This window comes from Parasteatoda tepidariorum, chromosome 10 (genome assembly GCF_982258835.1).
Source record: "Parasteatoda tepidariorum strain Cologne lab strain chromosome 10, Ptep-v5.0, whole genome shotgun sequence".
NCBI classification, from domain to species: domain Eukaryota; kingdom Metazoa; phylum Arthropoda; class Arachnida; order Araneae; family Theridiidae; genus Parasteatoda; species Parasteatoda tepidariorum.
The window spans coordinates 89,165,064-89,182,449 of NC_141764.1; the positions used below are offsets into that span (position 1 = coordinate 89,165,064).

Here is a 17,386-nt window from a genome sequence, read left to right on the forward strand (position 1 = left end):
TTATATAAGCAATAAGTATTATAAATATATAGTGGATTTTGAACTGCATCAAACATGCAAGCAGCAAAATGAAACTAGAAGCTTCATAAAAGTTCAGATGTCAAATATGCAACTTGATCATGCACTTTTAATTATATTATTGCTTGCAGCTGCAGTTTATACAAGATTTGATATTTCATAATGAAAATTCCAAATTACAAGAATACAATATATAAGATAAAAAGCAGAGAGTAAACTTACATGATCAGATGAATGTTAGAAAACATTCGCTTGAACCATGGTTTAAAGCAAACTAAAATATTATCTTTACTTAAAGTATGAGTAAACTAAGTGAAATAAAAACTTAAAAGTGATAATTGAAAATTTCCAATCTTGCAAAATTGAATTTAGTTTTAACAGAAAATAAAATGTTTACAAGATAATAGTAGGTGCATGAATGGAAATTATTATATTTAAATATTTAGTAACAACACATTCAAGTAATTTGTTCTCAAAATAAACCAGTACCCATTTTTTACAATTTATAATGAAAATGATCCTGCTTAAAATAGAATAAAAACGCTAGTTGAATTACATGTGTGAAAATGAATACATTTTTATACTTTGAATAAAACAACTTTATTTACATTTCTGAGAAAAAAATTAGACACAGATAATAAGATTCAACAATTGAAAATTTTACGGTTTTCAGTTTTTTTTAGTTTAAAAAAATTACTCTAAATATAAGCTATAAGCATTATAGGGTAAAAAAACAAACTTTTTTTAGTACTCAAATTTTCAGATATCATCAGGTTAATTTCACTGAATAGAAAACTATTTATTGCAAAAAAAAAAAAAAAATCTTACAAATATAAAAATAAGATTAAGTAAATGAATTATTAAAATTCAAATATAATTATATCGATAAAAGGTAATTAGATTTGGAACATAAACATCTATTTAGTGAGTCACAAATAGAATAATGTAAAAATATAATAGGAAGCAATTTAACAAATCAAAACATTAAGAGGACTTTCTTTGCGCATAAATGTATAAAATTACTTATATCATATTTAGTAAACTATAAAGCTACTTGTTAAAAGATTTTTACCTTTTTATCAATAAATCTATTAAATATGTAAAATTTTTACCATAATTAAGCATAGAAAAAGAAAATAAACTTCTTTATACATAGTTGAGAAAATATTAGGTTAACATGTTTGAACACTCAGAAATAAAGAATTACTTTGTGTAAGTAAGTTTCCAATAGTCCTAGGTCAACAGAATGGGCTATAGCAGCTTGATTACAGCGCGAGGAATCAGAAAGTAAAACACACTAGCCACAACCAGACAAAGCAAAGATTTAAAGCTTTATATTATAATTATAAAGCGCATAGCAGTTGCAAATCGAAATATTACTTAACACGAGTTTTTTTCTGATAACAATACTGACGTAAAAAATTGCGACTAAAATAGAGCACTGTAAGCACCAGCCATTTGACAGTTTTTTCCAACTACAGAAAATCTTACTGTAGAATTACAAAGAACATTTTGTAATTAGTTATTATACAAACAACAAGTGCAACATAGGAAAGCGCATTTGTTCGCCAATTTTTGCCACCTTTTGAGAAATTCATTTTCAGCCCCCAATGATGTTAAAGAAAGCACAAAGCACTCACCTCCCCCGGTTTTTTTTCCTCCTGTGAAAATTAATAAATGCATTGCATCAGTGAAAATAAAAAACTCAAATGATCATAAGAAAACTTATATTCTTCAATGTTAGAAATTTGGATAAATATGTATAAAACTAGCTTATCTACGCAAGTTTTTTATTCTTTAAAAAGCACTAAAAGCGGCCTCAAATTGCCTTTTTGCTAAAAATAACACCTCCTTTGAGTAAAAAACAAAATAAATAAGTCAACTTTGATGACAATTTCAGAACACAGCAACAAAAGTAAAAACGATTTCAAATGCTTTGAATTTATTATTTATGTCCAATTATTGTATTGCATCTATAGCCATTCACTAATTTTTGCATTGAATCTGCTATTTATGCCCCTTTAAATTATAGCATCTATAGCAAGTTTCTAATTTTTTCCGAAGATCGAATCTAATTAGCACGCTTAGATTATTCTTAATTTCATTTTTCAGCAAAAGAAAAGGAACGGATGAGAAAATTAAAACCAATCTAAAAAAACAAAAACAGACGAAATATAACCAGCTTCAATTTTTTTCTAATTTTCAATCAAATATAAAATACAGAAGCATTTAACAAAATTGAATGGACGTCCTTAGGACGAAGAAAATGAAATAAATAAGAATTTGAATTGCTTTCGCCTAAATTGCAAAATTAAAAGTCACTTATCTCGTATGGAATATTTAGTCCAAATCAACTCACCTTTTTATCTCCCTATGAGAAATGAAGAAATAATCATGAGTAACGAAAATCTTAAACCTTATTTTAATAAAAAGAGAAAATAATAATAATAAAAAAACAAATATAAAATATTTTTAAAATGAATCATTATGGTTGTATATTATATGTTTATAGAAATATTTCAGAAAGTGTAAAAATAAGTTTCTCAAAAATCATTTCCATGAAATAACCTCAGTTTTGTTTTTCACTTGCTTCAATATAAAAAATTATTTATTGTCTTAGTTATGAAAACAGAAATAGAATAACAGAATTTAATAATCAAATTCTCTTTAGTAAAACTTCTGAAAGTGATATATTACCCAGTTTAGCCTTTTACGAATAAATAAATTTAATGGAAAATATAAAAAATATTGAGATCTATCTCTTCTACACTGACAGCTACAGTTTCTACCGGTTGGTAACTAATTGTAACCAACAATAATGCTTTCTATCATAGTTGGTCACAGTTAGTTACCAACTCTACACTGACAACTATAATTGTTACTAAGTAACAGCTATAATTGTTACTAAGTAACAGCTATAATTGTTACTAAGTAACAATTATAGTTGTCAGTGTAGAGTTGGTAACTAATTGTGACCAACTATGATAGAAAGCATTATTGTGCATTAAGATAGATACTGTTTTTGTTCTTCTTCAAATAATAATTAATGTATCAAAGAATATGAAATACTACTTTATTGCCCAAAATGATTGCCAGAGTAGGCTTTCTTAAACTATTAATTCTCTGTATTTTACTTTCAGTTGGGATAGGTGGTCAGAAATAACAGCATCTGTCTCATGCTCACTTTGGGAGAGTATACTGTTAACCTGAAACTGGCTACTTAAAATAAGACAATATTCTATGTCTGAGCCCAGTCGTCAGCTACATCATCTTTCTTTGAACTAGTACAGGGTGTATAGCCAAATATTTCAACAAAAAATAAGCACCCTTTAAATACTTTTTAAGCACCATATATATTAACAAAATGCAAAATAATTTTTTAAGACTTTACATGATCATGATAAAATACCTAGTTTATGACAAAGAATTCTTTTTCTTGATTATAATATTCACTATAAAAGGATCAATAGATTTTTCGGTTCGATACCAGAGTGTGGAAAATGAAGCCTGAAATTGAGAATGTATTGCAAAATGCAGCAGAGTTGCACATGAGAGTGCAATAATCTCACAGAACCCATGCAGACTTGCAAGTATTTCATCAAACATGTAAAATGATTGGCGCTTTCATACGCCATGAACCGACGGTACGCTGAAATGGATTGCATTTGAATGAATTGTGAAAATGTTGAATAAAACAATGTGAAAAACACGCTTTTGCATTACATGGCAAAGAAAATAATCTCATTTTCGGTAAGGGAAAATAAGTACCTTTAAGCACTTTTTAAAAACGCTACGCACCATGTAGTACTTTAGAGCTGAGATGATCAACAAGTAGCTAAAGACCGCATATGGTCAAGTTTGTGAAAAAACAAAGCTAAAGGGAAATAAATATCACACTGATTATCAGTAGATATGTATATTGTATTATTGTTATAATTATTTATATATAGTCATAATTAATTAACTCAGTTGTGATCGGCACAAAGAGAAAATTCCTGAAAATTTTATATGTTTCAAATTTAACATATTTTTTGGAACTAACATTCAGAAATAAATTACCTGGTAATAAAGAATATCATAGCCTTATAGTAACTAATTCAAGAAAAAAATTAACTTCTTAGAAGAATCGTAATATTGAATTTTAAAATCGCATGAATATGAAACTCGATTTTGGATTTTGAAGACGCGAAAATACAAATTGCAATATTGAATTTTTAAACCGTGTAAATGCGAATCACGATGCATATTTTTAGATCGCGTGACTTTAAATTGCAATTCGTTGTTTTGAAATCGCGTATAAATACGAAAATCGATGTTTGATATTACAACCGCCTGAATATGAATCGTGACAATGGATTTTAAACTCAAAAGAATACGAATTGCGATATTGAGTTTTAAAAACATGTAAAAACAAATTGCGACATGAAATTTTTAAATAGCGTGAATATGAATTGCGATGCACGATTTTTAAATCGAATCGCCAGGATAAGAATTGCGATACTAGCAGATTCTGAGGCTGTTTCAAATATTTAAACGGGATTTAGCAACAGTTTCAAAAAATTTTTTTTTTCATTTACGAAATTTTTTCCCATTAGCATTCCTTGATAATATTAAAAAAATAATATGAAATATCTAAGAAAGTTTTGAAAGAAACAAAATTTGTAAATTCCTGCAAATTTTTAATCCTATTAGATAAGAAAAAATAATAATATAAACTATTTATGATCAATTAAAGCTATTTTAATAGTTTATAGAACAAAAATACTAAACTTTAGATGAAAAATATCTTTTCTTTTTTCAGAAATGTTAAAGAAACAAATAGAACTAATAATACATTTTAGTTATTTTTCAGATACAAATCCTTATATTTTCTGACAGTGCGAAAATGGTACCATCTACCATTGGCTATTGAATTATGTGTTAGTTGCTGCAGTTTTTCAAATTTTGTTTACAATCGAAAGTTATCTGAAAGGATCAAAAAAGTATACCTTCCATTTCCATTCAATTATTATTTTTCTTTTTGCTTATAAAACAAACTAACTAACAAATATGACAACTAATCAACAAACAAATATGAAACTAACAACTATGATAACTTACTAATATGCATATTAGTTCTAGCTCATTAATTAAAATATTGATAAACTATTATGCTTATCTTCTTCATTTGAAACCTTTAGAAGAACATCAAAATTTAGTTATACCAAATGAAAAATGAATTACAAGTAATTCTTAATTCCTGTTCAAGGTCGTGAACAGGCACTATTTTTCATGCAGAAATTATTTGTCATGTGCGTTTGTCACATGGGGAAGTTTTAGCCTCCATTTCTGAGTATAGTTTAGTGTAAGAAGAAAGGAAGGTGACCACTGAGACTAAAAAGAGTCACTCACATAACCATGAGGTGATTTAATGAGGAGATCGATAGGATTGGAGATGAGGATATTGAATTATAAAGCTGTATTGCTTAAATTTGTTCTGGTGTTTTTCTTTTCTTTTGGTTTTTTTAATCACTAATAGGATTGAATGTTTTGCTATTTTTTCTTCCAGTTCATAACCTGAGAAAAGAGGTGTCTTGTTCATTTTCTAAATTTTCATACATTAAGTTCCCCCATCCCCCAGTAGGTTTATGACGAGTTTATCTAAAAAGCTATATGTTCAAATGGGGTGTGTTTTTTAGGTTTATGACGAGTTTATCTAAAAAGCCATATGTTCAAATGAGGTGTTTTTTAGGTTTATGACGAGTTTATCTAAAAAGCTATATGTTCAAATGAGGTGTTTTTTTATTGGTTTAAAACTAATCTGTTGGAGTCAGTGAGATAATTTTTTTTTTCTGTGCATGGTTTAAAAAACAGTGTAGTTACAGATGTTATGGCATGAGAATAATTCTTCCACTTTAAATAGCGATTAATTCCTGAAAAAATTGTCGAAAAAATGATGCTATTTCCTGGAATTCTTAGGAATAGAAAATTTCTGAGGGATATCATTCGTATTTTCATAAGCAGGAAAGCATGCTTTATTATGCATAAAAGAGTGATATTTTCAAATGCGCAACATTTTTATAAGTAAGACCAGTGGTCAGAAGTAGCAAAACTAATGTAGCAGTTACTTTTTTTCTTAGTTTGTAGTGTGATGTGGTAGTTTTTTTTAAAAAAAAAAGTAGCGTAGCGAGTTGTGCAATCCATAAAAACAGTAGTTTGTAGCTTTTCCTGCCAACTACTTTTAAAGTTAGCTTAGAAACAAGATTCAAACACAACTAATTTTTTTTGAGCCCGACTGGTACAAATCTCTGCAAGTCCATCAATGGATGCAATGAGAATTAATAAGAATGTGTGTGGCCGAGTGTTAGTAAGAATAACATATTACTAATATTTAAACTAGCCATTATGATTACCTAGTTGATTTATCACAGTGATTGCACTTTTAAATGAGAATGTACATATGGTAGATGTACATTCACAAGTCTTTTCTTAATGAAACATTGATGTTATTACAATGAAATGGAACATATTTTCTCTGCAATTTCTGATAGTTTCTCAGAGAAAATAAAAAAGCATTAAACACATAACAAAATTGCAGGCATTTGATAATTTCCTAAAATTTCTAAAATTAAATATTTGATGTTGAGACATCAATAAAAAATTGAAGGCTAGAAGAACAAACTTGTAAAAAATGGTTAAGAATAACAAACTGGCTCATTTTGTTAGACTTAACCGTTTTTTATGAATTTGTTCTAGATTGAATGAATAAATATTTTCTAATAATTCCTCATGTTTAAATAAGCCAGCTTTTTATTCAAATCATATTGAACATGAGTTTAAATTAAGTTCTACAGGAATTTTTGTCTCCTACAATTAGTGAAATAGTGACTACATTAAAAAAAAAAAGTTAACTACAAAAATAATGTCGTTTTCCAACTACTGAGTCGGACCACAGATAACTTATGAAACTTTTTAAAAAACCACTTATTTTAAAATGCTGCAAGAATAATTTTAGTTTAGGTCAAGTTTTAAGTGGAGGTTTAAAAACAGTTTTTCAACCAAGGCTGAACTAGACAAATTCAATTGTTTAAGTAACTAGATTTAATGAATTTAAATTGTTGGGAGCTACCTCCATTTCTTCAACTCAGGAATGAATGGTTTGTTAACTAAATGAATCACTTAGCAAATATTTCACTCGTAGGAAGTGGGTAATTTTTTAACAACACCAATTTAAAATTATGGAGGAAAATAAAAATAAAAAAAAACAAACTATAAAATATGTAACAAAATTTGCAACAAGCTAAACACCACGGTTTTAAAATCATAACAAAGTTAATTTCCAAAATCTGAAAACATTTATTTAAAATTACTGCAGTATATTTTATATTCAAGATGCTGTAATAGAAACAAAGCAGGCATTGAAACTAGTCATGGTTAAGCATAAAATGTTATTAAATTTATGAAGATGCAATTTACCGATGAAAAAATATTAATAACTGCAAAAATTAAGCTAGCAGACTAACTAAATAACATGAAAGAAGAGCAAACTAGCAGTCTAAATTCAACAAATCTTTTCTTTTAGCTGTAAACAATTTATTATAAAAAACACAATGCAAAAATAAATAAAGAAAACATTAGTCATAAGAACATAGTTGGAGATCAGAAAAAGAACCCAATTTTTTAATAATAAATTAGAAAATAGATCAATAGTAAAGAAATATTTTAAAAAGAATTATAGTAAAGATATTAAATAAACTTGTCTGTAATTAACAAATCTTTATAGATCAAAAAATATTTTATGGTTAAATTTATGCAGTTTAAATTAATTAATTAATGTATTAAAATGATCATGCCTATCAATCTAAGTAAGTTACTAATATATCATGCATGTCTATGCTGAAATAGCCGTGAAAGAAGCAAAATATCTAGAGGCAAGTGACTTTAGAGCATGTAAAACTGCCATGTTCTTACCTTCAACTTAGGCTGCCATTTTGATGATTTGGGCAATCTTTTTTAAAGAACATTCTCAATCCAATTAAAAGCTTTTATTTATTTTAAACTTATAATTAAGAAACATAATTTTAGCTATCATATAAACTATCGTAGTCAGTGAATATAAAAATTGATTAAATACATTTTATTCATAGACAATAACTTGAAAGGTCATTTTTAAATTATAATACTGTCTTATCGAATCTAGAATACAAATTATTTTGCGAAATTTAATTCGAGATTTGTCAAATTTACGTTTGTCAGTTTCAGTTAATAAAAATTACATTTTCTCCAAAATTTAAATTTGTATTTAAGAACAATATAAAAGTGACAAAAAAATTAAACATATACTGAAAAAGCATTAAAAATTAATCAATGAAGCTTAATTGAACAAAAGTAACTAAAAAAAAAAGAGGCAAAAGGCTCTTGATTTAGTCAATTTTGAATGTGGATCACAGCTGCAATTAAATAATAAACTTAAAAACATGAATGCTCTTCAATTTCTAAAATGCAAAAACTTTGAATGATGAAGTTGTTTGAAAAACTTACACAGCTTAACAATTCAGAAGTTTTTCTTTCTTTTTCTTCAAATACCATTGTGAAAATGTATCAAATCAAACAAGGATCATACATTTTTTATTAATGTACTTACTATCAAGTGAACTAAATTTGCTTCAGTTTCTTACCTTTCTCAATTACTTATTTTTGCTAAATTACATAATAAATAATTTCATACGAATAATGCTTTCTTGTTTCTTTTCAAATAAATAAATTTTACGGTGCTGATAAAAATATTTGAGTTCAAATTAGTATTAATTCCTTTCTTTGATTGCCACATACTCAATAAAATTTAATTTAGCAACCAGTTTTAATAAATGGTTGCAACAATAAAAAAATATTTGATATTTTCGATACTTTCATTCATTCAGAACTGCACAGTGCCGACAGTCTGGGAAACATCCCTGAGGATGATTCGGAGACAACATACATACGTCACATAAAAGTAATCAGGGTGAGTAGTCAAATTATTCAACAAAAAATAAGCACCTTTTAAGCACTCAAAAAATATTTTTAAGCACTTAAAAAAATATTATAATTAAGCAGGGCCGGAATGTTTTTGACAATTGATGGTTTTATCTTGTTTTAATCGTCACGTAAAAAAAAAAAAAAAAACCTCTTGGCATTGTTTTTGACAATTGTTAACATTTTATCATGTAAATCGAATGGTGTTTTCATATGCTACGGACTGACAATGCGCCGAAATAGATTGAGGTTTAATTAATTGTGAAAACGTTGAATTGAACAATGTGAATAGTGTCTTTCTGCATAATTTGTAGCAAAAATCAACATGGTAAAGGAAAAATATCATTTTAGAAAAGGAAAAATTAAGCACTTTTTAAAAGCACCAAAAGAAAAAAGCACCTTTAAGGGCTTTTAAAAAAGGGAAATCGAAAATAAGCACCTTTAAGCACTTTTTAAAAACGCTATGCACCCTGGTAATTATAAATAGAAATCCTTAATGACACCATCAAATGATTAATCCCTTTCCTATTTAAAGAGATAATAATATACAGAACAGTCATGGGCATCGCTTGAGTCAAATTCTTGAAAAGGGAAAAATTAAAACACACAGTCACACTAGTTCTTTAAATTCCATCTCATAACAACAAAATCTTATAACTTCTCAACATTAGTAAAAAGATTAACTTTTTATTTTTACCTTTAATGAAATGAATTCAATAATGATTGATGAAAAGTTTCACTGAAAGTCAGAAATATTGAGGGGAGACTTTTAGAGACCATGGAAACAGTCCTATAAATTTTGGTCGCACATTTTGCTATAATTGTTTTTTTCTACAGGAATGTTAGAAAATATATTACAAAATATATTTATGTAAAATAAAAGTTTTTTTTCTCTTTTTTTTAAAGCTTCAAAGCTGTGTAAAGCAAAATTTGTGCTTTCAGAATATGAAACAGTTTGCTTTTGGATAAAAGAAGTTGCAAAGCTGTTTAGAGTAAGCCAATAAGAAGAGAGACAAAGAAATTCATCAGAATTATGATTGTGTGAGAAAGGTGCGATTTATAAAGAAAAATGAGAAAGAATTTTAGTTTGATTATTTTAGCAGCTCCATTAAAATGTTTCGTATTTATGATTGTAAAAGAGTTGAAAGCTGAAAAATTTCAATGAACTATAATAGAACATAGTTTTTTGATGGCAAAAAATCTCAAATATTTTTATTTTATTAAATGAAAAATAAAATACTCACCCCTAATTCCATAACCATTACATCAATAACGCTTCCTACAACTGTAACAAAATCGAACGTATTCCATGGATCTCTAAAAAAATTCTTTAGAAACAAAAGATATATTATTTTAGGAATTTTACAAGGAATTATTCAACAGTCATGTAAATCAAATGACATTCATGCAAATAAAGCATTCAGTACATTATTAAGAAGTTTTTAAAACCCTCTGATGCTCCAAAGAATAGAGAAATTCTGGAAATGTTTCATTTCTTTACACAAATTTTGATTCATATAAGAACATGGAAAAATAACCCCTTTCTCTAGTAAGGGGTAAATTGGGGTTAGATACATTTCAAGAGACTGAACTTCATTTGTCGGACCACCAGAGGGTAAAAATTAATTATTGAATTTAAAAAAAAAAACAAGTATTATATTCGCTTAATCCACTAATACCATCATATTTTTTTAATATTTGAATAGATGGAATAAGAAGTATTATTTTGTTGAGACAAATATGAATAATATTTGCATTTGAATAATAGATTAATAATTACTGCATTTTTGCATTCGCAAAATTTTAAGCAGGAAAAAAGTGGATTAAACAATTACAAAAACGTAGCATTTTAAGTTGCACATTCTGCTGCATGTGTGTTAAGTTTTTTTTTCTGCTAAAATATTACAAACTATACATTTAAAAATTCAAAATCAGGGCCTTTAGTTAAAATTTAACGAAATGAAACAGTAAAATCCTTTTTCAATTTTAAAAGAATATATAAATCTATTGAAATGTAACACGATGGATATTGCATTCAAGTTCTCTTTTTAATTACGATAAATATTAAGAAAGCACCATACTGAAATCAATGTAAAGTATGAATGATGATTATTAAACACAATGTCATAGGATATTTGAACTTAAACTATAAGTAAGACAGCAGAAAACTTAATATCATATAAACAATAATATCATATAATATCATATAATAATATCATATAATATCATATAAACAATTTAAATTTAGAGGTAATTTAAAGCAATGGAAAGTATAAAATGTTATAATTAACACACTTTTAAATGTTAAATCTATTAAAACTAATGAAAGTTATTTCTATAGCTTTTTTACCATACATATGTCATAAATCAGATGGAAAATCTGGCTTTTCGTAAATGACGACATAATTTTGCAATACTTTAGGCTACTTATAAAAATCTCCAGTATTTCCAATTCAGCCTGATATATCTTTTAGTTTAGTTTTATCACAATCAGTACATACGCCTTTAAGCTAATTTTTCCCCCCCATACATATGTCGTAAATTAGATGCAAAATCTGCCTTTACACCAATTAGAAAATGCATAAAAAATTAATCAATTTGAATTCACAAAAGCTTAATATAATTATTCTTGTTCTATGCAGGCACTTTGAATACAGAACTAGAATCAGTTTTAATTTTAGTTCATTTCTTTTGTTTGAGTTCCTTTTTAATAAGCTTTTATTTTATTAAGCTCATTGTAATGAACTTTCAATACTGTGGGCTCATCGTGAACACAATAGATCAGGCTAATTAAGTGATGGATAACATATTCGTTAATGAGCCTAACGGTAAATGGGTTTATTATAGTAGATCTAAAAACTAATAGACTGAGCCGAAAATACTGGATACTACAACTAGCTTAATTCTATCGCAACAGGATTTTTTAAATAAAAGTTTACAACATATAGATAATAGATGCGTGTACCAACATGAAGTAGAGTTAAGAAATGCCAAATAGCATAGGCGCAGTAGATCAGTGAGTGAGTAAACCTAAATGAGATCAGTCAAATAATTTATTTTATAATTTAAAATTGAGTTAATGAAATTTTTTTTTGGTTCCAACTAATCAGTCTTCCTTAATTTTGATTTGAAAACGTAAACTATTTCTTTATATTATGAGACAGGAAATAGAAATTTTTAAAACAATAATGTTTTTAAAGAAACAAATAATATATATTAAAAAAGATTCAAGAAAATGCATGATTGTTGTTCAAAATATCTAAATATTTACTCTTTTTCGGATTAGATGGAACACTGTAATGAATGAGGATAAAATATGACTTTGTATATTTAATTAGTATTTCTTAAACAGTGTTATTTATTGTAATAAGCTTGATTCATCTCGCTCAAGACATCAAGTTTCTCTAATTTTTTTAAAACAAAAATTTATAGCATCTATCATAAATATAGTTTTAATTGCAATTAGAATTTTTGTGATTATGTTTCTTATTTTAACTTATTAAATTTCAAATTCTGACATTGAAGACATCGTTTGTTCAATATGCCTCCATTTTTAAAAGAAAAAATTTTCATCTGCAGCTGAAATGTTATAAAAATCAAGTATATTTGGAAGTTTTAAGCAAATTAATTGAAGAAATTAAGTTCATTATTTGCGAATATTACTAAAGAGAAGCCTTGCATCATTTACTAACATTTTATTTGTGAAACTTGCTGGAGGTATATGTAACTCTGTGTAAACTGTAATCTTATATTCTAAAACCCTTTAATCAAGAAAAATATAAAGACTTGAGTTAAGAAATTATTTTTTATGTATTGATAACTATTTTTTATAAATTTGAAAAAGGATTTTACTGTGATTATTTAGTTCAATAAAAGAAAACTGCAAAATACTTGTAGATGAACCAGATTTAGCTGAGCTAGTTGTTAAGCCAGTAGAGACAATATGAATGCATTCTCCACATCACAAGAGCGATTGGAGTAATCATACATATTGCTCATAGTTCATTCATACAAATCTTGGAAGTAATTCTTGTTGGCGCCAAAAAATTACTAAGAGTATATATTTTACAGGAGGGTCTGTCACTGTATTCAGCTTAAAAGCTTAATCGCTAGAACTAATTAATCAAATGCTGGCATATTGGAGAAAATTAAATCGGTTTTTGTCTTTTAAATTTAGTTAGAGTAAAAAAAAAAAGGGGGCAAATATTGGCACCTCTTTTTTAGAGACATGACCGTTCGTCATTAAGAAAAATATAAGAATAAGAAAAATATTCTTCAATATTATTTTCTAATTTTTAAAATTTTAAATACTTGATTACAATAGCAATAAAGGTAATAAAAGCAACATTACTAAACATCAAATAGCATTAGAAAGTTCTTTCATACTTTTCCCAATATGTATAGAAGATGAAAGCAGAGCTGTATGAAAAAGTAAATATAAGAATTAAATAAAAACAATGTTTATAAAGAAACACTTAACAGTTTTTTTTTAATAACGCCAATGGTTGTGTCTATAGACATGGTTAAAATATATTATTAAAATCTCCAAGTCTAACCAACCCAGACTATTACCTATTTTTAAAAGCTGAAAAATAAAGCCCACAAAAAAAAAACTTTTAATGTGCAGTAGATAATTCCTAAATTTTTTTTAAAATTAATTTTGAACAGAAACAAAATTGAAAATCAAGTGTTTTCAGAAATATTCTAATTTTCAAATAATAAACTCAAACCTATATTAAAATTTCTATTATTTATATCTAACTAGCACTGATATGGAATCATTTGTATAAATTTTAGAATCGTTCTAAAGGAGTATACTTCATTTGATATTCTCAGCTCATGTTAAGATTATAAATTTAAGAAACTATCAAATGGTAACTGTAATGGCGCAAAAATATAATTTTAAATTTCCGATTATTTTTCTTTTTCAGATATAACTTAATTATTCTGGAAGAATGCTTTGGAATGTGTAGTTTTTCTTAATGAAGTTTCTCAATATTGTTAGTTCTTTGATATTCACACACATAATAACAAGTTAGATTTTCACCTGCTTAGCAAAATCTGTTTTCCTATATTACTGGATCATAAGGCAGTTTATGAGGGAGATATATTTTTCCGCTATGGGAAAAATGTCAGAGGTTAGAAAAAGTAAAAACGAGAATCTTGGTTAAAGTATTGTCTCGATTAAACAGTCATCCAAAAAATAAACCTTGGTCATTACTGAGTTGAGATATATTTTTCCACAATGGCAAAAATGTCAGAGGTTAGAACAAGTAAAAATGGAAATCTTGGTTAAAGTATTGTCTCTATCAAATAGTCATCCAAAAAAAATAAACCTTGCTCATTACTGAGTTGAGATATATTTTTCCACAATGGCAAAAATGTCAGAGGTTAGAAAAAGTAAAAACGAGAATCTTGGTTAAAGTATTGTCTCTATTAAACAGTCATCCAAAAAAATAAACCTTGCTCATTACTGAGTTGAGATATATTTTCCCACAATGGCAAAAATGTCAGAGGTTAGAACAAGTAAAAATGGAAATCTTGGTTAAAGTAAATCTTGGTACTGTTTAGTAGAGACTTGGTTTGTCTCTATTAAACAGTCATCCAAAAAAAGAAACTTTGCTCATTACTAAGTTGAGATATATTTTTCCACAATAGCAAACATGTCAGAGGTAAGAAAAAGTAAAAATGGAAATCTTGGTTAAAGTATTGTCTCTATCAAACAGTCATCCAAAAAAATAAACCTTGTTCATCACTGAGTTAATAATACAAAATGCTAAATTTAAAGTATTGTTAAAAACAATTTTTGCATTTTACAATTGTATGGTAATAGTACTTCAATTTAATTTATTGAGTCTTATGTGCAGAGCTTCAACAAGAATATTTTTTCTGAAAGGGGTTTTTAAAATTAAAAAACTCAGTTTCCTTTTTCATAAATTTATCGGTGTTGCATTCTATTAATTTGCAAATAAAATTAATTAATAAGCTGGCAATTTAATTTCCAAATCATCCTGGGGTTAATTCTAGAAGTAAAGTTTAATTCTATAACCTTTCATTTGGCTGTACCTGTGTGTTGTAGCATTACTTCCATTGTTGCCACAGAAAAAATAGAACAAATAGTTTTGCTTTTAGTAGCTTAAAGCATGAAAATAGTTGCCTAAATAAGTACAAAATTTTTCCAATAATATGACTAAAATTTGATTAAATGACTTAAATATCATATACCATGATCATTTTAGCCAAGTTGGCGGCAAATATAATTTTTATATAAACGTTGGTGTTCTAGCACTAAATTTTCAGATTTGCAGAAAATTATGAATATAGTTTTAATTACTAGAATTCATTCATAAAAATACTTTTATGAAAAAATACATACTTTTTCTAAAAAATTTTCAATTTTATCAATAATTGATTTAGAAAATTTATTTATATACAAATATACATATATATTGTGAAAAGTGATTACTCAAATTCAAAATTCACGCATCGTAATATCGTATTAAAAATTGTTTCTTTTTAAAAAAAAATCATACTGAATTTAGTAGCAATAACCGTTGAAAAGGTGACCGAGAAACAAAATAAACTTACAATGGAATCTGTGTAAATTGAAAAGTGATGACGCAAATTTGCAATTCAAAATTTCAAACATTTTTTATTTAAAAAAAAAAGTCACTGTGTTCAGAAGCTCCGGAGCAGGCGCAGGTTTTCAACTCAATTTATGCTAAAAAAAACATAGCTAGCAGTAGAGACAAGTCTCCCAACAATCTCTTTTTCTTGAAAATAGTTGCTTTCTTAGCATTTTCAGGCAAAAAAAAGCAATAATTTTTTTTTTCTTTCCACTATATTGGATGTCAAGAAAATGGGTAATTTTTAGTTCAATTTTTGAGTGAAGTGTATAATATAAATTTTTATGCCATCATTGCAAAAAAAAAAAAAAATTTTTTTTAATACATTGGAGGTTCAGATAGCTAAATTTTACAAGTGAATCTTACCACTCAGCATGGCTATAGTAGAAAAACAGTAATAAATATGAGAACAACAAAATTATATTAAATAAGAAATTTTATTATAAAGAATGTTAAAAAACTATTTACTAATAAAATGGTCTGCAATCAAAGTGGATTTGATCTTCTACTTTCTCTTCAAAAAAAAAAAAAAAAAAGTCCCCTAAAGATTTGAAGATATTCCCCCCCCCCCCCATTTAACTACAAGGAAAAATTTCCAACATAGAATGTAGTTAAAGATGCTTTTAAATTTCATAGCAAAAGAGATAGGGAAAAAACCAACAAAAAAGACATTAGTAAAATTAAATGGTATTCAACATTAATTAAAGATATTGATATCTCAACAAATTTTTACTTCATTAAAGCATGAAAGAATACTTACATTATATTAGATATTTCTTAAGAGAAATCAGTCAACAATTTTAAAAGTGATACTTTGAAATTTTATACATACATATAAAGTTAAATATACCAAAATTTTTTTTCTACTTAAATTTCCTTCTGAGCTGATTTTTATTTGAAATAGACTACCACCCCTGTTTCTTTTATCATTCCAGATAGAATGGTCAGATAGTACATATTTGAGAAGTAGAATCAGTTACCAGTCATTTAGCTATTTAGGTTCTATTGTAGATAAAAAAAAGTGGAAGTAGTGAAGATATTAGACAGAGAATAATCAAAGCAAGAACATGTTTTAAGGGATTACATAAATTTTGGTGAGAGTCAAATATTGAAATAAAGACAAAAATAGTTGTTTACAAAGCTATTGTTAGAGCAGTACTATTATATGGCGCAGAAACCTGGAAACAGACTAAGATCGAAATACAAAAATTAGAAACCTTTCAAAACAAATGTTTAAGATTTATTTTTAAAATTTTCTGGCCTTACAAAGTATCAAATCAAAATCTATTAAAGAAAGCTAAAATAAAAACTATCGAAGATGAAATTAAAAAACGAAGATTGAGCTGGCTCGGACATATCCTTAGAATGCCCAAAGAAAAAATTTCATCTGTTGCGCTTACATGGGCCCCTGATGGTAAGAGAACAAGAGGAAGACCCAGACTTACCATCCAGAGCATGTTTTTGGGCGAATTAAAAGAATGTGGAATATCTGGCTGGGAAGAAGCAAGATCTATTGCTAAAGACAGGAGGCGTTGGAGGGATATGCTAGAGGCCTTAAGTGCCCAAGGCACATAGAGGATAAGTAAGTAAGTAAGAATCAGTTACCACTATGGGTACAGATTCTTGTACTTTTATCCAAATTTCAGGAAAAGTTAACTAAATTTGATTTATGCACACAAAAACCTCAATAAAATTATGAATAAATTAATTTAATAGAGTGTAATAAATAAAATAAATTTTTGTGATTC

The 17,386-nt window shown here is 27.1% G+C and overlaps 1 protein-coding gene across 1 annotated transcript in view; it reads right to left on the reverse strand.

The window, feature by feature from the left end:
• The window catches only part of LOC107438207 (voltage-dependent calcium channel type A subunit alpha-1), a 668,849-nt gene that overhangs the window by 51,525 nt on the left and 599,938 nt on the right, over positions 1–17,386 (reverse strand). Inside the window, exon 34 of the mRNA XM_087153325.1 lies at positions 10,257–10,340. Coding sequence (XP_087009451.1) covers positions 10,257–10,340 — 84 coding nt within the window. The remainder of the gene's footprint in view (positions 1–10,256; positions 10,341–17,386) is intronic.